The 25,354-nt window shown below is 51.1% G+C and overlaps 3 protein-coding genes across 6 annotated transcripts; 2 read left to right on the forward strand and 1 right to left on the reverse strand.

Annotated features, from left to right (window-relative positions):
- Nucleotides 1-3,373: 3,373 nt before the first annotated feature.
- Nucleotides 3,374-5,953, forward strand: MYL11 (myosin light chain 11). The gene is made up of 7 exons (XM_019987462.2): nucleotides 3,374-3,528; nucleotides 4,141-4,236; nucleotides 4,488-4,563; nucleotides 4,798-4,902; nucleotides 5,018-5,096; nucleotides 5,615-5,663; nucleotides 5,754-5,953. Exons 1-7 carry the CDS (start codon nucleotides 3,526-3,528, stop codon nucleotides 5,856-5,858), a joined length of 513 nt encoding a protein of 170 aa, XP_019843021.1. The 5' UTR covers nucleotides 3,374-3,525; the 3' UTR covers nucleotides 5,859-5,953.
- Nucleotides 5,954-6,137: 184 nt separating this feature from the next.
- On the reverse strand, nucleotides 6,138-9,863 carry SEPTIN1 (septin 1). Its single transcript, XM_019987458.2, has 11 exons — nucleotides 9,716-9,863; nucleotides 9,453-9,543; nucleotides 9,274-9,360; nucleotides 8,896-9,019; nucleotides 8,454-8,588; nucleotides 8,240-8,357; nucleotides 7,509-7,610; nucleotides 7,286-7,385; nucleotides 6,939-7,104; nucleotides 6,606-6,696; nucleotides 6,138-6,511 (listed from the first exon to the last, which is right to left on the reverse strand). The coding sequence occupies exons 1-11, from the start codon at nucleotides 9,716-9,718 to the stop codon at nucleotides 6,425-6,427; spliced, it is 1,104 nt and encodes a 367-aa protein (XP_019843017.1). The 5' UTR covers nucleotides 9,719-9,863; the 3' UTR covers nucleotides 6,138-6,424.
- Nucleotides 9,864-18,516: 8,653 nt separating this feature from the next.
- On the forward strand, nucleotides 18,517-23,784 carry ZNF48 (zinc finger protein 48). 4 transcript variants are annotated; one of them, XM_019987464.2, is made up of 4 exons: nucleotides 18,517-18,808; nucleotides 19,094-19,210; nucleotides 19,760-19,886; nucleotides 21,169-23,784. In XM_019987464.2, exons 3-4 carry the CDS (start codon nucleotides 19,775-19,777, stop codon nucleotides 22,968-22,970), a joined length of 1,914 nt encoding a protein of 637 aa, XP_019843023.2. In that variant the 5' UTR covers nucleotides 18,517-18,808; nucleotides 19,094-19,210; nucleotides 19,760-19,774; the 3' UTR covers nucleotides 22,971-23,784. The 4 variants fall into 4 exon arrangements, with proteins under 4 accessions (XP_019843023.2, XP_070636015.1, XP_019843022.2 ...); XM_070779914.1 differs by having other exon boundaries at nucleotides 18,519-19,210; nucleotides 19,760-19,853; XM_019987463.2 differs by lacking the exons at nucleotides 18,517-18,808; nucleotides 19,094-19,210 and adding an exon at nucleotides 19,282-19,591.
- The last annotated feature ends 1,570 nt before the right edge of the window (nucleotides 23,785-25,354 follow it).

A 25,354-nucleotide genomic window follows, 5' to 3' on the forward strand; every position in this document is an offset into this window, starting at 1 on the left:
AGAGGAAACAGAGAAGGCGGAGGGTTATAAAACCAATGAGAGGGCGGGTGAAACCTAGAGGAGGCGGGACGAAGGGATTAACTAATAGAAAAGCGGAAAGCCGAACCTCCTGGCCAATAAAGATGACTGAAGAGTGACAGACCGTAGAAGGAGGCGGGTGCTGTGCGAGAAGAGGCGGGCCTACCTAAAAAAGAATGGTTAAAAGGGAGCCAATGAAAAGGGAAGTGGGCGGAGGTCAGGTTGACAGACAGAGATAGCTATTTGGGCGACGACAGACAGCATCCGCAGTCAATAGCAGCTGAGGGATTCTTTGGGTCTTCCAAGAAGGTCTGGAAGGAATGACAGCTGCGAGGGGCGGGCCAAATTTGCGATTAATTTGCCTCATCAGCCAATGAATGCATCCTCTCACTTTAGCAATAAGGGAGGGAGAGAGACAGCTGTCTCAGCCAATGGCAACATCCAAAGGAAAGGGGTGCTACCAGCAGGCGGTGCCAAGCCAGGGATGTCGGTGACAACCGGAGACAAGCGCGGGAGGGGGTGACAGTTGGGGACAGCGCGGAGAGGGGCGGGGTTCGGGGGCATTGGTGAAACCCTTAGCCAATAAGCGCCACGCTGTCCTGCCTGAGTCCTCTCTTGGGCCAGTTCTCCTTTCAGCTCCCAAACCCACCACGGGGCACTTGATTAGGTGCTCTCTGATCAAGTACTCTTGCCCTTCACTCTGTCTCTAATTCTTATCCCAGTCCGCTACAAACCCCAGGTGACTATAACAAGAGCCCCCAAATCCTGTAAGTGACTCATCCTTCTGGATCCACCATTTCCTGCGGGTATCCCAACCCCTAGGTCCCTGTCCTCAGATCCATCTATCTGAGCTCCTCCCAGAATCCAGGCTCCAGTTCCTCAGAACTCATCCTCCAAGTGCCCCCTCCATTCTAGTGGGGATCCCAGACCCCAAATCATGGATTCCCACTACGATGAACTCCCATATCTCTGTTCTTATTCTTTGGAGGATGCAGAACAAACCCTCTGGACTCCTCTCTCCTCATTGATACACAGTTCTGTGCTCCTCCTTCTCTGCTAGGAAACCAGACCCTAATCTCATAATCCCCCTACTCCCCCCGTACCCCACCCCAGGCTACCCTAGACCACAAACACAAAGCCCAGATTTTACCAGCCCCTCCTCTCTCTGGGCTCCATCTCCCTGGGGCCCAGGATTCAGGATTCATCCCCAGAAGGGCTCCAATTTCTGTGCAAAATCCACCATCCTGAAATTTCAGTCAGGCCTAGCTAGCTCTCAGTTTCCCAGTTCCTTGGTCTCTGAGTTCTCTGAGGCTCCTTTCCCCAGCTCAGACTCAGATCCTGTGAACTCCAGTGTCTGAGATCTGCCGTTCTTGATCTCATTCTCTTCAAACTCCCCACTTTGCATTAGGCCCAAGCTTCCTAAGCACTTCCTCCATTCCCCTCTATTGAGTTCTCCTCCCCTCCCACAACCCAGTAAGAAGTGGGCTCTTCCCTGTGCCTGGACCCCCATGGTAACCTTATAAGGTGAGGCAGCTGTCAACTGAGGCAGGGAGGGGCCAGTGCAGGAGGCCAAGGGCAGCTGCTAAGTTTAGGGTGGCTCCTTCTCCCTTCTTAGAGACAACAGGTGGTTCGACCTCAGTGCCCAGAAGAGAAACTGTCTTAGAGGCATTGGCATGAGTCTGGAGGAGGGAGTAGGGCGGAGGCAACTTCTTCAGGACATCAGGTCCTAAAGGGAGCAGGAGGAGGAGGAGACACAGGTGTCCTTGCCAACCTTGAACCTTCTGGGGCTTCCTCAGCCACTATTTCCCCAGACCTCCACTGTATGGAATGGACAGGCGCTGAGGCCCAGAGGGTTGGGAGAGGGGACCTCAAAATCTCACAGTCAACCAAGCTGGTTCTTGCCCAGATTGGAGAGAGAAGCCATTGGCCATCCAGCCACCAAGGTGGAGGTGATTAATTCGCTTCTCTCTTGGTGTCTTTGACTCCCTTCCTCTTGAGTTCCAACTTTTACATCCATATCCAAAAAAGTGATTATAGACTCACACTAGACCATGTCCTTCTCCTGTTTCAAAACTTTTCAAGGCTCTCAAGGTCTCAGCCCTCAGTCTGGCATTGAAGACCCTCCAATCTCTGGTGTCCAGGCCCTTGTATCCTCTGCTCAAGCCCCATCCCAACTCTGGCGAGCTGAACACTTCTGATCTTTGATTTTTCCAGGGCTTTGTCCATCCTTGCCCTCCACTTAGCATGCCTGTTCCTCCACTTCTACCTGACACTTCCAGCGGCCTTCATAAGGTCACTTCAGTACTCCTACACAGGCCTGCTATGCCCTCTACTTCTATATTCCAACTGGTGCGTCATTTTCTGCATTAACCCTCTCTCCACAGCTAGACTGTAAGTTCTACCAAGGCAGGGCCTGAATATTAATCGTAATGATTGTAAGAATTCCCTGGATGTCCAGTGGTTAGGACTCCAGGCTTTCACTGCCGAAGGCCCAAGTTCAATCCCTAGTCAGGGAACTAAGATCCCACAAATTGTGCAGTGCTACCAAAAAAAGAAAAGAAATTATAATGATCATACATCACTAATTGTTTCCCAATATGTTCACATCCACAAGTTCTTTTGCCTGGGAATTACCTTCCCATTTTACAGAGCCGGAAACCAGGGCCCAGAGAGTTGGAACACAAAACCCAATGTCACAGAGGAGACTCTCTGCTCCAGGCTGTCTAGTCTCTTCATACTTAGTGATTCCATGCCCCACATCTTCCCTCACAGACTCCCCTCTCTCCTTGAAGGGGATGTAGAAGACTTCCTGATCCTTCAGCTTCCCCAGATAGCTCTCTCCCACTTTTAACCTCCGTCACTACCCAGACACATACATACTCTTGACTGTGAACTCCACAATGGAGGAGGACTGTGTTTGTCCAAGTGCACCCACGTGGTGAACTTGGAGGGACAGCAAGGGGTGTCTTTGGTCAGCCTTCAGCCTCCCTTCTCCAATGCCTCCATGTTTGATCAGACCCAGATCCAGGAGTTCAAAGAGGTGAATATGGGGAGAAGGGAGACTGAAGTATGGTCCAGTGCCTGGTACACCATTGATGCTTAATAAATTTACTGGGTTTAAACCTTGCAGGGATGCAGGAGCCTGGTTCCTCTCTCTCCTAGTCCTGTGTTTCAGCCTGGGCCCTCTCTGAAATCTGGCACATTCCAGCCTCCTTTGGGGAGTAAGAACATCCCTTCCTGCTCAGGTCCTAGTGAGACATGCAGCCCAAGACACCCTCCCTCCTTTGTCCCTCCCTAGGCTCCAGCTGCTGCTGGCCCTCCAAGAAAGGAGAGGCCCTGAGCTGGGCTATTTTGGTATCTGGGGTGGGCACCCACAGGGCTAAGGTTACAGTGGTATGTTAAGGGCTCCCTGGGGCAGGACTATATAACTCCAGAGGGAGTGCTCCAGACGGACTCTCTGCTCCCTTCCAGCCAGAGCCACTGCCTTGCCCACAGGAGACCTAAGACATGGTGAGTGAAAATCCCCCAGCCCAAGCTCAGATCTCTCAGACCTCAGGGAAGCCTCACCCCTTGAAAGAAAGGAGCTGGTTCCAAGTCTGGCAAGAGGAAAAAAGATGAATCTTCCCTTTCTTGGTATCGTTAATGGGGAATATATAGAATGATGCCCTAAAGGACCCAACCAAGGATAATCTGCCCAGACACTCCACTCTCAGGAGCCTAGTCCCTCTGAAAGCACACTCCTCCACCTTCCTAAATCCCCTGGAACCAGCCAGGCCAGGATTCCCACTCCCATTTTATAAATGAGAAGGTAGAGTTTCAGACAAGGTGAATAAGTGGATCAGGGACACACAGCAAGTCTAGGACTCAGAGGAGCCAGGCTCAGGGCACTCAGAAGGCAAGAAACATTTCAGTTGTTGGGTAGGGTGGAAGGATGGGTACTTGAGGGCTTCAGATAGAAATCTGACAATCAAACTGAAACAAGTCCCCTCAGCAAAGAGTCGTAAGGAAGGGGAAGCCTAGAGCCAGAAGAGTTGCTTTAGAAGAATGAACTCAAAGAATCCACTGCCTTCAGAGGAGTAAGGATGGGTCCACGAACCCCTCTGCCCAACCCTCACCTTTCAGGCACCCAAGAAGGCCAAGAGAAGGGCAGCGGCAGAGGGCGGAAGCTCCAGTGTCTTCTCCATGTTTGATCAGACCCAAATCCAGGAGTTCAAGGAGGTAAGTGTGGGCAGAAGGGAGACTGAAGGCTGACCAAAGGCACCCCTTGCTGCCCCTCCCCCACCCCTCCCTGGAATGTGCACCTGTTTGGGGGAAGGAGAAGGGCTTAGATTCCTTACTCCCCTCCCTGCTTGGAGTGTAAGAGGACCTCTGGCTGGCAACCAGAATCTCAGAATCTGATCTGCCTGGAATAAGGATGCTGAAACTCAGCCACGGGAGACCTAATCTCTCCTTGCCTCTGCCCTCCACAGGCCTTCACAGTAATTGACCAGAACCGGGATGGCATTATTGACAAGGAAGACCTGCGGGACACTTTTGCAGCCATGGGTGAGCTGCCTCCTCTACCTGGAAAGATTCAAGGCTGCAGAGTCCTGGGAGTTCAGCAGCTGTGGGTCCCAGTCCTGCCAGGCCACCTTGGGACTCAGTCTATCCAGGATAAAATTGGATGGGATAAAAAAAAAAAAAAAAAAAAAATGGATGGGATGATCTGAATTTATAGGAAGCATTATTCTCTGGCCGCAAGACCCCACTCCAGCCCCTGCTTTCCCAACCCTGTTCCAGGGCGTCTCAATGTGAAGAATGAGGAGCTAGACGCCATGATGAAGGAAGCCAGTGGGCCCATCAACTTCACTGTCTTCCTGAACATGTTTGGGGAGAAGCTCAAAGGTGAATGAAGTATGACGTGTCCTTGGTCCAACCCCTCAGCTGCCTCTTCTCAGAACTTTCAGGGACTGACCCCTTAGCAACCTTTCAGCTACATGTGCCCTCTGACCCCCTCTAGGTGCCGACCCTGAGGATGTGATCACTGGAGCCTTCAAGGTCTTAGACCCTGAGGGAAAAGGCACCATCAAGAAAAAATTGTAAGTGACACTCTCCAGCTGCTCCCACAAAGAAAGCCTCTTTCAATTCCCACCAAGAATAGGCACTGCCAGGGATAAGGGTGGCTCAGACAGTAAAGAATCTGCCTGCAATGCGGGAGACCTGGGTTTGATCCTTGGGTTGGGAAGAACCCCTGGAGGAGGGCATAGTAACCCATTCCAGTATTCTTGCCTGTATTCGAGAATTCAAGAATCCCTTGAGAAGCTCTTCAGAGGAACCTGGCAGGCTACAGTCCATGGGGTCTTAAAGAGTCGGACACGACTAAGCACGGCACAGCACAGGGATAAGGGAAAAATCAGGACTGTGGAAATGGGCGATGGGACACAGGAAGAAGGGCAAAAGGGGAGGCCAGAGTGTTTGGGAGACCAATGAGGAATCCAGAGTGACCCTGGTTTTCAAGACGAGACTGGGAATGGCAAGGGGGATGAGGTGGGAGGGCATGGAAAGGAATCACAAAGTCCAATCTCAAACCTCCTGTATATCAATCACCTCTCTCCAGCCTGGAGGAGCTGCTGACCACTCAGTGTGACCGCTTCTCCCAGGAAGAGGTGAGTGGAGGAGGGGTCTGGGAGAAGCGGAAGGATGGGGGAAGGGGAACGTAAGGAACCAGTTGGTGATACTCTGCCTATTTTCCGCAGATCAAGAACATGTGGGCTGCCTTCCCCCCCGACGTGGGCGGCAACGTAGACTACAAGAACATCTGCTACGTCATCACGCATGGTGACGCCAAGGACCAGGAGTAGAGCGGGCCCTTTTCGGTCTCTGCTAATCAACACCTTCCTGCCAGTCCGACCTCCCCACCCAGACTCCTAATAAATTGAAAGGGTCTCATTTCTTATCCGCGGCGCCTTCAGTGCGTTTGTGCGAGTGGGACTCAGGTGGGAGGCTGGGCAGACACACTGGCACGAAAGGAGTGCCCAGCAAATGAATGAATAAATAGTGGCCCGGAGGCCTGGGTGGAGCGGTTCCACCCGCTAAGCTCGCCACTTATTCCCGCTGGGAAACAGAAGATTTGCGTGGCCTCAGAGAAACTCAGTTTTTTATTGAAGTCACGGATAGGGAGAAGTGGGGAGGGGATGGGGGTGTTCAGGGTTGGAAGAGGAGGTCGCGCTCCAGAAGTGAGCCGGGGTGGAGCCAAAGGCGGGGCTACAAATTCCAGGATTGGGAGAACCTGAGAACCCGCCCATTAGAAGGGCGGGCCTTACAGGCTGGGGCTCCGAGATTAGGCGCCTGGCAGTCTGGGGCTCAGGGATTGGACAAGAGACGAACCGAAGGCGGACGCGAGGTAAAGAAAACCCCGATGGGGGCCTCAGAGAGCGTCCGACTGCTCGCCTTGAGCCTGGCTTAGCTGCATCTGGGCCTGCATCTTCTCCAACATCTCTTGCATGCGGCGAAGCTGTGCGGGGCAAGATTGCAGGCATTGGGTCCGGGCGAGGCCAGAAAGGGACTCCGAAGAGGACTTGGGGGTCTTGATCTGGGGGAAAGCTCACCTCTTCGTCTTTCTCGCGAATCAACTTTTCCGTGTCTGCCAGAGGCAGCATGGGCAGTGGGATCTCTGTGGCGCTTTGGCGGGAAAGCTTACTAGGGGATGGGAGAGAAGGAAAGGAATCAAAGGCGAGGGCCTTGGTTGAGTCACCGCTGCGAGACAGGATCTGGAGTTTGAGAGTCAAGGAGGCGGAGCCATATCCTTAGGTTAGGGAGGTAAGCAAAGGGGATGGGGAAAGAAAGGCCCTGGGAGAGAGAGGTCTAGAAGGTGAAGGTCGAGGTCATGGAGAGTGAGGGTGGGGCCTTGGAAGCACCTAACTGTCCGCGCTGGCTCTCACCTCCGGCTGGCTCGATCCCGCGCCCCGGGCCGGGCCAGGCTCTGTAGGCAGCGGGCCCGGTAGCCCTCGTAGAGCAGGTCGTGTGTCACCTCCTTCAGGTCCTGCAGGTGTGTCTGCACGAGCATCCGTCGCAGGTTCAGGAAATCGCAGTGATGTGGGTTCTCCACTGGGGGGCGGACCCGCGAGCGTCAGGGAACTTAGGTCGGGTCGGCTGCCAAGGACCCCTCTTTGGGCTCCTAGGACCCCTGGGACCAGAACTTTCCCCAACTTCACATGTTGGGTACGGTTGGCTGGGAGGCGGCCTCGGCTCCCTGCTGGCCTCAGAACGCGTACCCGGCCTTACTCACCCTCTACAGTGCCCCAGGAGTAGTGGCGTCCCCTCACCGGTCGGGGCCCGCCGTCCCGCACTACTTCGCAGGAACCGACGACGGCAAAAGGGATGCTTTCCTAAAGGGGAGGAGTCAACGATCTCCATCCTCTCCCCGCCCCGTGGACAGAAACCTTTCTCAGCTCCCACCTCCACATCCGCCTCCCCTGGCTTCTCAGTCTCGTCCTGCTTTGCCTCTGTACCTTCATCTCTGCATCCTGCCTCTTGAAGTCTTCATCCTCATCAGAGTCACATTCAGGGAACTGGTAGATATTGATCTCTTCCTCCTTCAACTGTTCTCGGATCTTGGAGGAGACAGATGCAGACAGAAACTGTGAGCCACAAAGACATTGCCTGACCAGAGACAGTGAGATCTAGATACAGACAGGGGATGAAAGAGACAGAGAGGAAGGCGTGAAAAACAAAGATGGTGAGAGATGGGCATCCAGGAAGACTGAAAACAAAATCTCAGACGATGAGAGAAAGAGACATAGATGATGAAAAACTGAGACCTTCCCCTAAGAGGAAAAAGACTGATGTTTGCAAAGTCTTAAAGATGAGCAGACACCAAAAGACTAGGAGAGAGAGACATAAGTAGAAACAGTGGGAGAGGGCGCTGAAGAAGTGGGGAAATGGGGGCATGGTGAGCATCCTGGGGCCAGACGGATAACATGGGTCGTTATGTCCACACTTCTGCCCTCAGACAGATCTTAGCCAAGCATCCAGCCCAGGGATTCTGTTCTGAGCCTCCAGAGATGTGGCTTTCTGAGGCAGCTAATGACCCACCTTTCTCAAAAACTTTCTTCCAGTCTAGCCTGACATATCACACTCCGAAAAGGCTACCCCGAGATCAAAGAAGTCAAAGCTGAGCTCAGCTTTTGTCATGACTTTTGGCTTCATGTGCAGACCAAAGGTCAGAGGCCACCACACATACCTTCTGTTTGAGGGCCTGCGTTTCCTTTGGCATCAGGGCATCTGCTTTGCCAATGACTGGGATGATGTTTACCTTCTCGTGCACTGCCCGGAGGAAGGCCACATCTAGGGGACGGAGTCTGCACCCAGAAATTGGTCAGGGCTCAGTTTCAGGGCACAGAGACCCACCCCCCGCCCTCCCCAAATGTCCCAACCCCCTAGGGTGTCCCACAGACCCCCGGCCAAAGGGTGAGATGAAATAGAGGCAGCAGTGGACACGGGAATCCTGGATGTTCTTCCGGTTCAGGCCACTCTCATCCCGAAGATACTGCTCAAACTGCTCCTCGATGAAGCGCACCACAGGTAGCCAGCTGGGGGTGTGGGGAGAGTGCCGGCAGTCAGAGATCCGGACCACAGTAGAGGGCAAGGGGCAAGGCTAGCCAGGACTGTAGGGGTGAGAAGCAGGGTCTTTGGCTACAACCAAAGATGTCAGAGGAAACTGGCAGGAGAGATGTTGGGAAGCACAAGGCGTTTTGGGCCCCAAGACCACCAGAAACAGCTCCTGCTGTTGCAGGGGCGTGAGTAGGGCAGGGCAGACCAGCCCTGAATCCGACCCCTTGGTCTCCACAGAGTAGCCACATTGGGAAGCTGAGTCCTGGGCTCTCCCCAATTCCTCACCAGTCTGAACAGTCCACTGAGTCCCCAAAGCCAGGTGTGTCCACCACAGTCAGCTTCACCTTAATACCCCCCTCCTCGATCTCCACGCCCCGGCGCTCGATGGTCAGCGTTTGCGTCAAGCGAGCTATGAGGATGGGGAGAGGTCAGGGAGCTGGCGAGGGGTCTGAAGCAGGACTAATTTCCTTTCTCAGACTCACAGTTGCCCCCCACCCATTTTTCAGGGGAGGAGACTGAGTCTCAGAGAAAAGCAATGAGCTGCCTGAGTTCCCCAGAATGTCATGGGAGACCCAGAAGGAAAGGAAGAGTGTGCAGTCTGGGGACATGGGAGGAGAGGGGTCAGAGGGCATGGGCAGCGTGGTGGGGAGAGGGGCATCTTACCACTGGCTTCTGGTATTTGCCGATCCTCATAGAGGTTGGTGAGAAATAGGCTGTTGATGAGGGTAGATTTTCCCAGGCCTGACTCCCCTGTGGACAGGTCAAGCCCAGCTGGTCAGGTGAGGGGACAGCCAAGGTCTCTTGAGGACACCCTACCAGGCCCCTCTCCAAAACCCTCAGACCTGCCACCATGAGTGTGAAGTCAAACCCCTTCTTGACAGACTTGCGATGCAGCTGGTTGGGGAGGGCGGCAAACCCCACATACTCCTTGTCCTGTTGGTGAAGGTGGACGATATGAGGCTGCTGGGGGTGGCAGGCAGGGTCCCCCAGTATGACCTGACCTCAGAAGCTAGGAGAAGTCAGCCTACTGTGGGTTGACCAGGACCTGGCTACCCTGCTGGCTGGGGACGGAGAGATGCCTGGATTCCTGGGCATAAGGACTCACCATGGCCCCGATAGCTGTTGCTGCACCTGATGGCTCTCCCCACTTCCTCTGGTGGGCAGGAAGTTGAGGGCGGCAAACAAGGGGGCGGGCAGTATAGGAGCTGAGATGCTCCAACTGGCCCAGAGAGTGGGGAAAACCAAGATTGAGATCAGCTGGTTCTCGATTCCTGGGTCCCTTTGCCCATCACCCTGATAGGAAGCCTCAATCCCTCTGTTCTCTGTACACGTTTATTCCAAGCCCTGCTGTGGCCCCATCACCCTGATGGAAGGTAGGGTGTAAGCAGAGAGGAAGGAAGTGGGTTGATCTCTCTAGCAAGTGAGGTGAAGGCTTGGATAAAGACAGTTTAAAACAGTTTCAGCCTGGTGCTCTGTGATGACCTCAAGGGGTGTGATGGGGGTGAGGTAGGGAGAAGGCTCAAAAGAGAGGGGATATATACATACTTATGACTGATTCATGCTGTGGTATGGCAGAAACCAACACACCATTGTAAAACAATTATCTTCCAATTAAAAAAAAATAAAATTTTAAACAATTTCCAAGGGTCTGAGTGGACCAAAAGCAACAAGATTGAGGGTAGGAGGGACCATCAATTTTCCTCCCCAGCTCATGCACTGGATTCTTAAAAAAGGACTTCAGATCTTTGGACACTACTGCCAGAGAGCCTGCTTTCAAAATCCTAGCCAAGGCACTCCTCTGCTCAAAACCCTTCACGGACTTCCCAGTGATCTTAGAATCAAGTCTGAGAGTCCTGGCCAAAGCCTCCTGCATCTGACCTCATCACCTCCTTTTTGATTCGCCCTTGGCAAGTGCCCACATCCTTGGCTCTGTCTACAATTTTGTTTATTTTTGCCTGTGCTGGGTCTTCATTGCTGCAAAGGCTTTTCTCTAGTTTCAGTGAGCAAGGACTTCTCTCCAGTTGGGACGTACAGGCTTCTCATTGCGATGGCTCCTCTTGTTGCAAAGCACAGGCTCTGGGCGCAAGGGCTTCAGTAGTTGCTGCCCCTGGGCTCTAGAGCAGTCTCAGTAGTGGTGCACAGGCTTAGTTACTCCTTGGCGCGTGGGGTCTTCCCAGATCAGGGATGGAACCCATGTCTCCTGCACTGACAGGTGGATTCTTTACCACTGAGTCACCAGGGTAGCACCCTTGGCTCTGTCTATATTGGGCTTTTCCTTCTTCTGCACAGGTGAACTCTGTCTTTCAAGAGTTTGATTCAAAGGGTTCTTCTTCCTCCTGTATGAAATCTTCCCCACCCACAAAAGGTAGAGTCATTTTCCATCCTCTGGACTCCCCAGCACCTTTCATAGCCCATCCAATGCCCACCTTTGCTTACCTGGCTGTCTCTTCTACTCCTGGCTGAACTTTCTGAGGGCAGGAACTATGTCTTCCTAACGTTTACATCCCTGGTGTCTTGCACAGGGCCTGGCACCAAGAAGGTGCCAATAAATAATATACCAGATGAATGAATGCATAAAAGAGTGAGTGATTGAAGTTAGTTAGGGAAAAGGCAGGGAGGCTGCAGAATATGTAAAAGGAGCTTGTCTTTGGAGTCAGAAAGAACTTCCCAGACTTCAGTTCTATCACTTGCTGTGTGATCTTGGGCGAGTCATTTGCCCTCTCTGAACTCCATTTTTTTCATAGTAAGATGAAATGCACACACTTAGACTTTCTATCAGGAATTAGAGTGGTTTTGGATGACACAGGCTTTGGAGCTAATCATTTATGTATACAACATACCATATATACATATATATATATATTAATATATATGTACACATGTTGTTGTTGTTTAGTCGCTAAGTTGTGCCTGACTTGTTTGCAACTCCATGGACTGTAGCCCGCCAGGCTCCTCTATCCATGAAATTTGCCAGGTAAGAATACTGGAGTGGGTTGCCATTTCCTTCTCCAGGGGATCATCCTGACCCAGGGATTGAACCTGCATCTCCTGCTTGGTGCACACACACACACACACACACACACACACACACATATACATCCCAACTTTAGAATTTATGAACTGAAAGGCCTCTCTGAACCTTAATATGACCTATAAAGCATTGTTTGGTTTGTGTGTGTGTGTGTTAGTCACTCATTCATGTCTGACTCTGCAACTCCATGGGCTATAGCCTGCCAGGCTCCTCTGTCCATGAGATTTTCCTGACAAGAATACTGGAGTGGGTAGCCATTCCCTTTTCCATGAGATCTTCCCAACCCAGGGATAGAACCCACGTCTCCTGCATTGCAGGCAGATTCTTTACCATCTGAGCCACCAGGGAAGCCCATTGCTTGGTCTAGATCCTGCCTATTGCTCCAACCCCATTTTCGTCCTTCACTCCTTGTGGTTCTGTTTATCATTTCCCATTTAGCCCCTGTTGTGTCCCTCCCCCACCTTCTTGTGTTGGAGCCCTAACCCCCATGTGACTACATTTGGAAGTAAAACCTTTAAGGAGGTAATTAAGGTTAAATGAGGTCAGGAGGGTGGGGCCCTGATTGGATAGATCTGGTGTCCTTATAAGAAAAGACACCAGCCATCTCTGCGCACGCACAGAGAAAAGGCCATGTGAGGACATAGTGAGAAGGTGGCTGTCTGCAACCCAAGAAAAGAGGCCTCACCAGAAACCGCCTCTGCTGGCATTTTGATCTTGGACCTCCAGTCTCCAGAATTATGAGAAAATAAATATCTGTTGTTTAAGACTTCTAGTCTGTGGTTCTCTGTTATGCCAGCCTGAGTTAATACAGCTTCATAGCACCCTCCTTTCCCCTTATCCTAAGGCAACCACTCTAATGTGCACAGTATGTAATTTTTTTTTGGTTTGTATATATTTTGAAAAATGTGTAGTACATGGTACACAAATGTTTATAGAAATAGTTGTATGTGTTTACATATGTGTTATATATATGTTATGTATGTAATGGGCTTCACTGGTGGTTCAGAAGGTAAAGAATCTGCCTGCAATGCAGGAGACCTGGGTTCAATCCCTGGGTTGGGAAGATTCCCTGGAGAAGGGAACAGCTACCCACTCCAGTATTCTGTTCTGGAGAATTCCATAGACAGAGGAGCCTGGCAGGCTACAGTCCACGGGGCCACAAAGAGTTGGACACGACTGAGCGACTTCCGCTATGTATGTAATATATGTACACGGTACACAAACGTTTACATAAATAGCAGTGTAGTAGTGAAAGTCACTCAGTCGTGTCCGACTCTTTGTGACCCCATGGACTATACAGTTCATGCAATTCTCCAGGCCAGAATACTGGAGTGGGTAGCTGTTCCCTTCTCCAGGGGATCTTCCCAACCCAGGAATCAAACCCAGGTCTCCTGCATTGCAGACTGATTCTTTACCAGTTAAGCCACAAATAGTTATCTGTGTTAATATATATTTCTACTTATTAATTTATTCAATTAGCATTAACTTTTAAGACCCATCCATGCTGCCACCTTATCCTTGTTTCAACCTCATTTTTATTATATACATGTCTATTTCAAATTATTAATCTTTGGCTGTGCTGGGTCTTAGTTGCTGCACGCAGGCTTTCCCTAGTTGCAGCGAGTGGGGGCTACTCTCTAGTTGCTGAGCACAGCCTCTAGAGTGTGGGCTTCAGCAGTTGTAGGGCATGAGTTCTGTAGTTGTGGCACACGGGCTTAGTTGCCCCAGAGCATGTGGGATCTCCCCAGACCAGGGATCAAATGCATGTCTTTGGCAGGCAGATTCAAAACCACTGGACCACCAGGGAAGTCCTTCAACCTCATTTTTAGTACTCCCTTTCTGTAACCCTGTGAAAACCACCTCTCTGGGCCTTACTTTCCTCATCTATCATATGGGATTGCATACTCCTGCCACACTGAATTCACAGAAGTTGTTCAAGTTTCCTATGCTTATAAAGACATATAGGGATTAAGAGCTGTGTGACCCTGGGCATCTTACTTTCCTGTGACTTGGTTTCTGCATCTGTTAAATGATTCATTAATAATTTCACCTCATAGGGCCATGATGAGGATTATGTATCTGACACACATAAAACTCTTAGCGGAGCCTGACATAAAAGATGAGCTTGAATGCCAGCTTGCTATGACATGAGCTGAGAGGTGTGACAGTGCCAATGATCCAACCTAGCGACTGCTCTTCTGGATCAGTTGCTGAGAATCCAGACGGAGTGAATCAGTCAGGGTTGCCGCCCTCTGGGGAGACGGAGACAGCCACAGGTAAGGCTGACACACAGCACTGGCGCTAAAAATGTAGCGTAAGAAGGAGATAAACAGAGTGCTCTGAGAAGCCGAGGGACGGGATAATTACACCCTTCCCCTGCACCACAACCCTTCCTTCTGCACTTCTCATCAGGCCAAGCAGCCCTACCATTTTAGTTAAAACTCTGAAGCCTCCCTCCCTTGCCCTCTGCAAATATATCCAGTTGATTTTCAAGTCCTTTCTACTGATGAGAAAAAGCAGCCCTTCCTGCCTACATCCCTTACTGTTTTGCCCCTGCCCTGGTTTCAGACTCAAATCAGGCTCTTGCCCCAATTACTCAACAACCTTTAAGAAAATAACATGGGGGCACACCTGTCAGAATGGCTATCATCAAAAAGACCACAAATAACAAATGCTGGCGAGGATGTAGAGAAAAGAGAACTCTCGTACACTGTCGGTGGGGATGTAAATTGGTGTAGGCAATGTGGAAAACAGTATGGAGGTTCTGTAAACAACTAAAAATAGACCCACCATGTGATCCAACAATACCACTCATGGGAATGGATCTGAAGAAAATAAAAGCACTAACTCAGAAAGATACACGCACCCCAGTGTCCGAAGTATGGAAGCAATAACAGCCAAAATGTGGAGCAACTGGTGTCCATCAACAGATGAATGGATAAATAAGATGTGGTGTTACACACACACACACACACACACACACACAATGGAATACTACCTACTCAGTCATAAAAAAGAATAAAATTTTGCCATTTGCAACAACATGGATGGACTTGGAGAGTATTATACTTAGTGAAATAAGTCAGACAAAGACAAAGACTATATACTATCACTTACATATGGAATCTAAAAAATAAAACAAGCTAATGAATATAACAAAACAGAAAGAGATTCCCAGATCTAGAGAGTAAACTGGTGGTTACCAGCAGGGAGTTGAGGGGGAGAAGGGCAAGATAGGGCTGAGAGATTAAGAGATACAAGCTCCTATGTGTAAAATAAATAAACCACAAGGATATATTGTACAGCACAAGAAATAGGGCCAACATTTTATAATAACTGTAAATGCAGTATAATCTTTAAAAATTGTGAATCACTAGGTCACAGACCTGAAGCTTATATAATATTGTAAATCAACTATACCTCAACAAAAAAAGAAAACAAAAGAAAAATAACATGTATATTCATTTATTGTATAAGCAATACATATTCTCATGGAAAAATGAGCAACTGCAAATGGTTAGAAAAACATACATCTAATATCATTACTGATATAACCTCATTTTGATTTTCATCCTTTTGGATTTTCTCATATGCCTATGCATATGAATAAATATATATTCACAAAACTAAGATTATACTATAATTTTAGAAACCTGTTTTTGTCATTTAATATGTCCTGTAAGTCTATGATCATAAACACACATCTACATTATCATTTTTTAATAATTTTATTTCATTATCATTTATATACACTTATATTTCATTTGTATTTATTTATTTGGCTGTGCCAGGTCTTAATTGCGGCATGGGGGAGAGAAGCTGGGCCCCGTGCATTGGGAGTGTGGCGTCTTAGCCTACATTATCGTTTTCATAGCTGCTTAGTATTTAGGTGGCACTAGTAAAGAACCCGCCTGCCAACGCAGAAGACATTAAGACATATAGATTCAATCCCTGGGTCCGGAAGATACCTTGGAGGAGGAAATGGAGTGAAAGTGTTTGGGCTGTATTCTTGCCAGGAGAATCCCACTCCAGTATTCTTGGCAGGAGAATCTCACGGACAGAGAAGCCTGGCAGGCTACGGTCCATAGAGCAGGACGTGACTGAAGCGACTTAGTGCACACACACACACACATTTAGGTTGATTCCCACTCTTCCCCATGATAAACAACGCTGAGCTGGGATGACTATGTGGTGCTATCATTGTGCACTTGTCCAAACCATTTCCTGGGGCCTCATTTCTATAAGGGGAATTACTGAGTCAAAGGAAGTCACATATTTAAGGCATTTGTGCATATTAACAAATGCCCTCAAAAAAGGTTCGTGGCCTGGTTAAGTTCAGAAATGACACGAATTAGTAGTGACTTTTCCCTTTCATGCATTGGAGGAGGAAATGGCAACCCACTCCAGTGTTCTTGCCTGGAGAAACCCATGGACAGAGGAGCCTGGTGGGCTGCCATCTATGGGGTCGCGCAGAGTCAGACACGACTGAAGCGACTTAGCAGCAGCAGCAGCAGTGACACAGTATTCCATTTACATGCTTATTAATTCCAACAAATTATGCTCAGTCCTTCCTGGGATAAAGACTTTATAATGATAAAATTTGGGGCCTGTTTGGAAGGTTTCTATGGGGCAGTGAATGGTAGGCAGCAGTCTTTCCATTTCATGGTCATCTGGATCACTTCTTTTTCATCTCAGCATATCTTCATAACCACCTATGGCCCTACCAGACATCCCTGGAAGGGCTTCTGTATCTTTAGACCTGAGTTCAGATTCAGACCCAATAACTCCAGGTTTCATCTTCTCAAAGTTAGACCTTGTTCTACAAGTAACTATGGCATGAAGGCTGACCAGCCTTTGGGGGGCTCCCTCCAAGAGGGGCTGGCTCTTTGCCATTTTGGTGCCCTCTCACCTCTGTTTCCCAGCAATGTGCCTGGTACATGTTGGACCCCCAGGAAATGTTTGTGGAACTAATCATTAACTTACCATCTTATCTGCAGCTTCCATTACTTTCCTATTATATAAACTTATGACACACTAATCAGAGCTATTATTTATTTTCCTCTTTTGAGGATTGATCGTGATCATGGAGGATATATATATATATATATATATATATATATATATATATATATATAAAGATAATTACAGTCTATATAGGGCTTCCCTGGTGGCTCAGACAGTAAAATATCTGCAGAATTTGCCTGCAATGCAGGAGGTCCGGGTTTGATCCCTAGTTTGGGAAGATCCCCTAGAGAAGGGAATGACTTACCCACTCCTTCCCACTATTCTTACCTGGAGAATTCCATGGACAGAGGAATCTGGCAGGCTACAGTCCATGGGACTGCAGAGTTGGACACAACTGAGCGACTAACACTTCCATTTTTTCATATCTATATATGTATGTATTTGCCTGCTCCAAGTCTTAGCTGCAGCATGCAGGATCTTCAATCTTCATTGCACATTAGGGATCTCTTAGTTACAGCATGTGGGATCTACCTTCCCAACCAGGAATTGAATCCGTGTCCTCTGCATTGGGAGCTTGGAGTCTTAGCCACCAGATGACCAGGAAAGTCCCCTTAATCATCTTTGGATCCCCAAGCTTCTAGCGCATAGTAGGTTCTCCATTAGTGTGTGAGCGACTGTGCCTGGAGTTCTTCATTCAGGATCCCCTTCAGCCAGGCTCTGGACTTTGCTGAAATCTTAGCTGATTGAAAGGATCAGCTTGAAAACACCACCTTCTTCCTTGGTTACTTCAGCCCAAAGAGTCACAACTGATATTTTTTACTGAGTACTTTACACATATTATTCTCAACCATTCAAATTAGGTAGTATTTCCATTTTACAGTTCAGGAAACAGAAGTAACTTCCCCACCCAAGGTTAAAGGGAGTAAATGACGAGATCAGGAATAAAACTCTTCATGAATGACCTTAAAGATAATGTCCGCAGCCACTAAACTCTACAGGTTTCTCTCTGTACTACATTCCTATCATATCTTTGTTCATTAGGTCAATGTAGACTGTCCACACATCTGTATGTCTCCATGTTCTAGATGTGAGAAATTGGGCCATAAAGAAGGCCGAGCACCAAAGAATTAATGCTTTCAAACTGCAGTACTGGAGAAGACTTTTGAGAGTCTCTTGGACAGCAAGGAGACCAAACCAGTCAATCCTAAAGGAAATCAACCCTGAATATTAACTGGAAGGATTGATGCTGAAGTTTAAGCTCCGATACTTTGGCCCCTGATGCAAAGAGCTGACTCATGGGAAAAGACCCTGATGCCGGGAAAGATTGAGGGCAGGAGGAGAAGCGGGCAACAGAGCATGAGATGGTTAGATAGCATCACCAACTCAATGAACATGAATTTGAGCAAACTCCGGGAGACAGTGAAGGACAGGGAAGCTTGTCTTGGGGTCACAAAGAGTTGGACATGACTTAGCAACTAAACAACAAATATTTGTGCACACTCATTCCCACAAATAAGACCTCTTCCTGGTCTCCCATACTATAATATCTTGAATTAGTGCACATAACTCTCACGCCCTTACAGTTCTTATTTATCATGAATTGTGTGCTTGCCCCTTTAAATTGGTAGCACCCCAAAGACAACCCTTACACGTGTTTTATCTCTTTATCAAACTGTTGGCATAGTACTGAGGCACTAATAATTGTTGATTAATACACAAATCTTAATTAACCCTCTCCATCATTAGATGAGCTGCAAACAGAGGCACCCCACCCGCTCCCCAAAGGCAAACATGCCCAGAGGAGATACTGGGGATCACACCCCTGGGTCCACTGAAACAGCCCCAACCAGGGCCGCACCAAGCTAGGAAACAAGGTTTAATGTTTTCGCTTCTCCCTGGGTTCTTTTGTAGCGCCGTAGACCTGTCCCTAGTCTTCCCATGGCCTCTTTTCTATGCGTCTGTCTCTCTTTGTCTCTGCCAGCTTCACTCTTTGTTCCTCTGCCTCCGGGCTTGTTTCTCACCAGGTGCCCTGCCCAGTTCCTCCGACTCTGCTTCAACGACTTTATATCTCTCTTATCTGTTTCTACATGTCTTTGTTTCAGGAGGCCAGTCTTTTGCTCCTGTGTGTTTGGTCCGCTGCAGTCTCTCGGTCTCTCTGCCTCTGCATCCTCTCTGACTGGGGGCTCTTCGGGTTACGACTCTGTGAGTCTCCGGATCCAAGTCTAAGTCCATCGGCCTGCCTCTCCCCAGCATTTATCTGGCGTCTGCCACTAGCTCCCGATCCCGCCTCGGTCTCCCCCAGCCCAGCCCAGCCCCCACCCTCGGCCCCCGGCCTCGCCGACCAGACCGGCTTTGTTTCCTGCGTCTCGGCGCCCCGCCCCCGCCCCGTCTGGGGTCTCCGCCGCCCTCTGCCGCCCTTTGTCTGCCTCGGTCTTTCCCCCACCCCTTTCCCTGGGTCTGTCTTTGGCTGTCTCTTTGTTTCTCCAGGCTGGGGTGGCTGGAGCTGTTTGCCACCTCTGAAGGTCGGCGCGTGTGGCAGGACACAGCGACAATTAGAAAGAGTCTTCGGCCCTCCGCATCCAGCTCCAGCCCAGGAAACACACGGTTAATACCACAGAGTTCGGGCAATTGGACTTGGCTCAGAGTAGCCCTCTCCGCGGCACGCGGCTGCCCGCCGGCTACCGAGCTCCAGAGGACACGGGCGGCTCCCACAGGCGTGCAGCTCCTCCAGGGTCCTAGAGCGGCCCGGTGCCGCCTGGCGCTTCCGCTTCCCGTCCCCGCCCCCGGCGGCCGCCCCCGGGACGCCCGGGTCCGAGCCCCCTCCCCGTTTGGCGCCGAGCCCGATCCCCGAGCCACTAGTGGCACGGGCACCGGAGCCCCGCGGAGGAGCTCTGGAGGGCCCCAGACTGGCGAAAGTGGAGGCTGAAGCAGCGGCGGCAGCGGCGGGAGGGGAAGGGGGCGGCTGCGCGCCGGAAGGAGCAGCAGGTGCAGGGGCGGCCGGTGGCGCGGGCGGGGGTCACCGGAGCCGCGCCCCGTATCTCGGACACCCGAATGCTGTCCGGTGCCCGTGCCGGCCGGCAGAGGGCAGCGGCAGGGCCCCGCCGTCCGCACATGGCTGTGTGACCGTGAAACTGTGTTTGTCTCCTTGCTCAGGGCGGCGTGCAGGCGATGGAGCGCGCGGTGGGGCCCTGGGGTTCGGATCTCCGTAGCTCAGAGGAGAGAGAGCAGCTGAGAGGCGCCCGCACAGGTGAGGGCCGAAGCGGTGCACCTCCATGGGCAGGTAATGGCCGGGTGGGGCCCCCGGTTCTGGGCTTTGCGTAGCCCAGACCCAGAAAAATAGGACGTGAACTGTGCTTCCAGGGAGGGGGAGGGAACCAGTGTTTCTGAGCACCTACTAAGCGACACGCCTTGAGGGGCATCATTTCAAGGACTCTCCCCATCCCCTGCAGTCACCATCATCCTCGCTGCTTCAGTCCTACTTCAGGCCTCGTTCTGTCTCATCCTGGCAAATGCAACGGCCTCCCCTCAGCCCTTTTCTCTCCAGTGTTGCACCCACTGTGCAGCCACATTGATCTGAGTCCTGGTCTAATCCTGTCTCCCTCCACAAAAGTCTTCCCTAGCTCCCTTCTGCTACTAATTAAAAGCGTTAGTCTAGCGTTCAATTCAGATCTCCCATGCTTTATCTAGTCCCAACATCCTTTTCCAGCTTTATCACACATTCCTTTCCATGGCTTACTTTTTTTCTGCACTGTGAAAGCCTAGCCCTATCTCTCTAATGTCCTCTCTCTAGTGACAGCACAGTTCATTCTGAGCCTGCAATTATAATTATTTGTGTTTTATCTTATTTCTCCTACCAACGTTAAGTATCCTGAGGGACATCTTTGTGTCTGGCTCCTTTCAGGTACATACAAGATGATTGAAGAAATAAACTACAGATTGGGCTAATAAAAGATAAAATCTAATTAGTAAATACCAGGCTTTCCACATAGAATATAAGGTAGGGCTTAACAGCAGGCTTGGGAATTAGACCTGAGTTAGAAACATGGCTTTGTTACTTTATAACCTTGAGCGAGTGACTTAGAATTCTCAGAGACTGCATGTCTGTAAAATGGGGACAGTTAATAGTATTACCTCATAGGATTGTTTGCAAGGATTCAGTAATGCTTACTTAAGTGATTGGCACATATGAAAGGCATGGTAAAAGGAGGTTACTGTTACTGAGAGGCACAGACAATATAAGGGCTTTGGAAATTCAGAGAGAGATCTTTGCGACCACAGATTGTCAGGGATGCCTTTCGGGGGAGACTGCTATTGAAGATAGTGTGTTAATCGCTCAGTCATGTCCGACTCTGCGATCCCATGGACCCACCAGGCTTCTCTGTCTGTGGAATTCTCCAGGCCAGAATACTGGAGTGGGTGGCCATTCCCTTTTCCAGGTGGTCTTCCCAACCCAGGGATCGAACTTGTTTCTCCCACGTCACAGGCTGATTGTTTACCATCTGAGCCTCAGTGGGAAGGCTGAGCCAAAAGGCAGGATCTACCGCTCCTTTTTCTTTCCCCAGGTCTAGGGAGTGAGCATGCGGAGATTTCTCAGCCAGATGAGTTTGAACATGCCCCACAGGAGGATGACTTGGAGTTCAAGGAAGAGGAAGATTTGGCCCCAGGTCATGAAGTAGGAAATGCCTCTCTCAAACCTGAAGGCATTCAGACTTGGGATGACCTGTGGGTCCAGAGGGAGGGGCCTGGAAAACCTCAGGCTCGGGACAGAGGCCCTCGGCTCCTAGGAGAACCACGCTGGGGCCAGGCTAGTGATCGGGCTGCTGTATGTGGCGAGTGTGGCAAGAGCTTTCGGCAGATGTCAGATCTGGTGAAACACCAGCGAACCCACACCGGGGAGAAGCCCTACAAGTGCGGGGTCTGTGGCAAGGGCTTTGGGGACAGCTCTGCCCGGATCAAACACCAACGAACTCATAGTGGTGAAAAGCCCTACAGAGCCCGGGCGCCAGCCCAGGGGCCCCCAAAGATTCCTCGGTCCAGGATCCCAGCTGGCGAGCGCCCCACTATCTGCGGTGAATGTGGCAAGAGCTTCCGGCAGAGTTCGGACCTGGTGAAACACCAGCGGACACACACGGGCGAGAAGCCGTACAAGTGTGGCATCTGTGGCAAGGGCTTTGGCGACAGTTCTGCCCGCATAAAGCACCAGCGGACACACCGAGGGGAGCAGCCCCCCCGGCCCGTGGTGCCCCGGCGGCAGCCATCTCGAGCTGCCACGGCAGCCGCCCAGGGACCTAAGGCCCAGGACAAGCCATACATCTGCACCGATTGTGGCAAAAGATTTGTGCTCAGCTGCAGCCTCCTGAGCCACCAACGCAGTCACCTGGGGCCCAAGCCCTTCGGCTGCGATGTGTGTGGAAAGGAGTTTGCCCGGGGCTCAGATCTGGTGAAGCACCTGCGAGTGCACACGGGAGAGAAGCCCTACCTCTGCCCCGAGTGTGGCAAGGGCTTCGCTGACAGCTCTGCGCGGGTCAAGCACCTCCGCACCCACAGTGGCGAAAGGCCTCACGCCTGTCCCGAGTGTGACCGTACCTTCAGCCTCAGCTCCACCCTCCTCCGCCACCGCCTCACTCACATGGAGCCCCAGGACTTCAGCTTCCCAGGCTACCCTCTGGCCCCCCTGATCCCCAGCCCACCCCCCAGCTCCAGCCCGCCCCCACCTCCTCTAGGCACCAGCCCCCCGCTGACGCCTCGAAGCCCTTCACACTCAGGAGATGGCCCTTTTGGCCTGCCTGGCTTGGAGCCGGAGCCCGGGGGCCCACAGGCTGGAGAGCCGCCACCACCACTGGAGGGTGACAAGCCCCACAAGTGCCCTGAGTGTGGCAAGGGCTTCCGCCGGAGCTCGGACCTGGTGAAACACCATCGTGTACACACGGGGGAAAAACCCTACCTCTGCCCAGAATGCGGCAAAGGTTTTGCCGACAGCTCAGCCCGAGTCAAGCACCTCCGCACCCATCGTGGGGAACGGGCTAGGCCACCACCACCATCCACTCTCCTGAGGCCACATAACCCCCCTGGCCCAGCACCCACTGCCCCTCGATCACGAGTCCGGGCTCAGCCCTCTGGACCCAGCCAGCCCCATGTGTGCGGCTTCTGCGGGAAGGAGTTTCCCCGGAGCTCAGACCTGGTCAAACACAGGCGCACACACACTGGGGAGAAGCCATACAAGTGTGCAGAGTGTGGCAAGGGCTTTGGTGACAGTTCTGCCCGTATCAAGCACCAGCGTGGGCATCTGATCTTGAGGCCCTTTGGAACAGGAGATGGTCGGGCAAGGCCCCTCAAAGAGGAGCCACCAATGGGACTGGAATGATGGGGTCCAGGGAGGGTGGAGGCCCAAGAGACCAAAGGGAGGGTATCTGCTGCTTAAGCAGAGAAGAAAGGGCCTGGGAGGTGGTGGGAGGGAGAAGGAAGGGAAGAAACAAAGGGAAGAAAGGAGTGAATAGATAGAAATAGAGATTTAGAGACAAACGATCTTGAAGCTCAGGAAACAGTCCTGGCTGGGCTGGGTCAGGACCTTGCCAGTTTGGTTTATACCCCCAGCTTCTAGAACACTGCCTGGAATACAGTAGGCAATAAATACTTGTTGATAAACTAGCGTTAGCCTGAGGGCCCTTAAAGAATTCTAAATTCCTACTGCCTCTTAACCTGTAAATTGACCTCTCCCGACCTAGCCTTCCCCACCACCCCCCCCCCCCCCGACCCCCGACCACCCAGACCGGCATCCTGAACCAGGTTTGTTAGACCTAGGAGCAGTGAGACTTCTGAGGTTAAGGGTAAGAGTGAGGCAGGGCCATCTTGACCATCTGCTGATGGGGAGAGTACTGTTGGTAGGCAGGCAGTACCCAGCCTCGGGCCACTGGACATGGTCGGAGCCAGGAAGAGGACACTTGGAGTGAGTCCAGACCCAACTGCCCTGACCACCTGGACACAACAGAATAGGAGGGAGACAGCGGAATGAGCACTCATTTGCTCTGGATGCCAAGCCCAGGTCCTGGTGGATGGCAGCAGAGACACATTGGCTGGAAGAAGGGCAGTATAGGAGTGAGGAAAGGCCAGGGAAATACCAAGGCCTGACAGCCACATCTCCATATGTCTTCTCGCCAATAAACTGCTTCTTATCTGAGGCTTGGACTGGTGTGTGCCTGTGTGTGCATCGTGAGGGGTGAAAAAGCTGAAGGGTCACCACAGGCAAAACCCACAAGCCATGTGTAAACTTGGCCTCTTTGAGCCCGTCAAAGAAATTGGGTGGTCAAAGCTGCTTTTTAGCTCAGGCAACGGATTAAAAAACGGCCCCCAGGTCTGTCAGTTGATGCCCTAGACCTGAGTGCTGGCTGCCCACAGGCGCCACCTACGCCACAGGATCTAGCGCGACCCTTAAAAGGAAAAACGCGACGCCACGGGTGGGAGCGTGAGGGGTCGGTGTTAGGCAAGCGCTGTTGCTATGGCGACAAGTACCCGGAGAAAAGTGGCCAGCGGGTCTGGTAGGGGCGCAGAAGACCCAGACGCTGATGCTCTGCCTTCAGGGAAACCCCGCCTCCCTACGATCCCTTTTTATTTGTCGAGAAACGGGTCATTAGGCTGCATAGCCCGAAGGCGATGTCTCTATCCCCCGGAAGAGGCAACCATATTTCCCAGCCATCCGTGCGTCGTTAGATGCTGGACTCTTAATTCCCAGCTTTTTCCAAGGAGGGCGCCAGTAGGGAGGAAAGGGGAAAAAGGAACTGACCTGATTGGCCAGGGACCAAAAAGACTAGGGCGGCTCACCCATCTAAGAAACGAAGTACAAGACTGCTCTGCAACTTCGCTGGCTTGGCATTTCAGCTAATCTGCGTGCGGTAACGGTCCCTGGGTAGAAGCTCTCGCGACATCTTACCCATTAGCCGGGCTTCCCTAGAAACCAATGAAAGCTTGCTGCAGCGCGGTTCCTCCCAGCCTTCCCATCCCTACCAAGTTGTTACACAGACTCGAAATCCCAGTGTTTTGACTTCAGCCCCGGGGTTCTTTGCGGCTTCTGTCCTTAGATACACACACCCCTCAAAGACTTTAATGGAGGCCTTTGGGAAGGTCGTTTCTGCTGGTTTCCGTGTCTCCCCACACTACCAGGTCGGCTTCCAAGCTAATCTGCAGTGAACTTTGTAAAAATTTGACCACATCGCTCCCCTATTAAAAACCCTGCCGTATAGCAGCATGCCCTGTCTGTAAAACTTAACTCCTTAGTTGGCATTCAAGACCTTCCACTTGTGTGGTTTCAACTCTGTGCCTCTTAAATGTTTTGTTTTCGTAACTTGGAATGCTCCCCACCCCCAATCCAAATACCTTAAGCGTTACTTCCTCCCAGAAGCCTTCCCTAAACTTCCAACCTGGGTTAGAACCCCCTTCCTCTGAGCCCTTAACACATCAAGAGCTTCTTTAGGATAAAGAGACACTCAACAACAGCATTACCTACTGCGTGCTGGGTATTGGGCATAGAATAGATGAACGAGACAAAATGTCTGCCCTCAGTTTCTATGCAGAAGATAAACACTGAACAAATATTTTCAAGTGTGGTAAAGACTATGCAGGAAGCTTGCAGGTAGGAGAGAATCCTACATGATCCAATGCCTCTTCAAAGAAGTGGCACTTATGTTAAGACGTAAAGAATGATGGATGGCGGATGGTGTGTTCCCTGTACCAAGTCCTTAGGGATTCAGGAGC

This window comes from Bos indicus, chromosome 25, assembly GCF_029378745.1.
Source record: "Bos indicus isolate NIAB-ARS_2022 breed Sahiwal x Tharparkar chromosome 25, NIAB-ARS_B.indTharparkar_mat_pri_1.0, whole genome shotgun sequence".
Taxonomy (NCBI): domain Eukaryota; kingdom Metazoa; phylum Chordata; class Mammalia; order Artiodactyla; family Bovidae; genus Bos; species Bos indicus.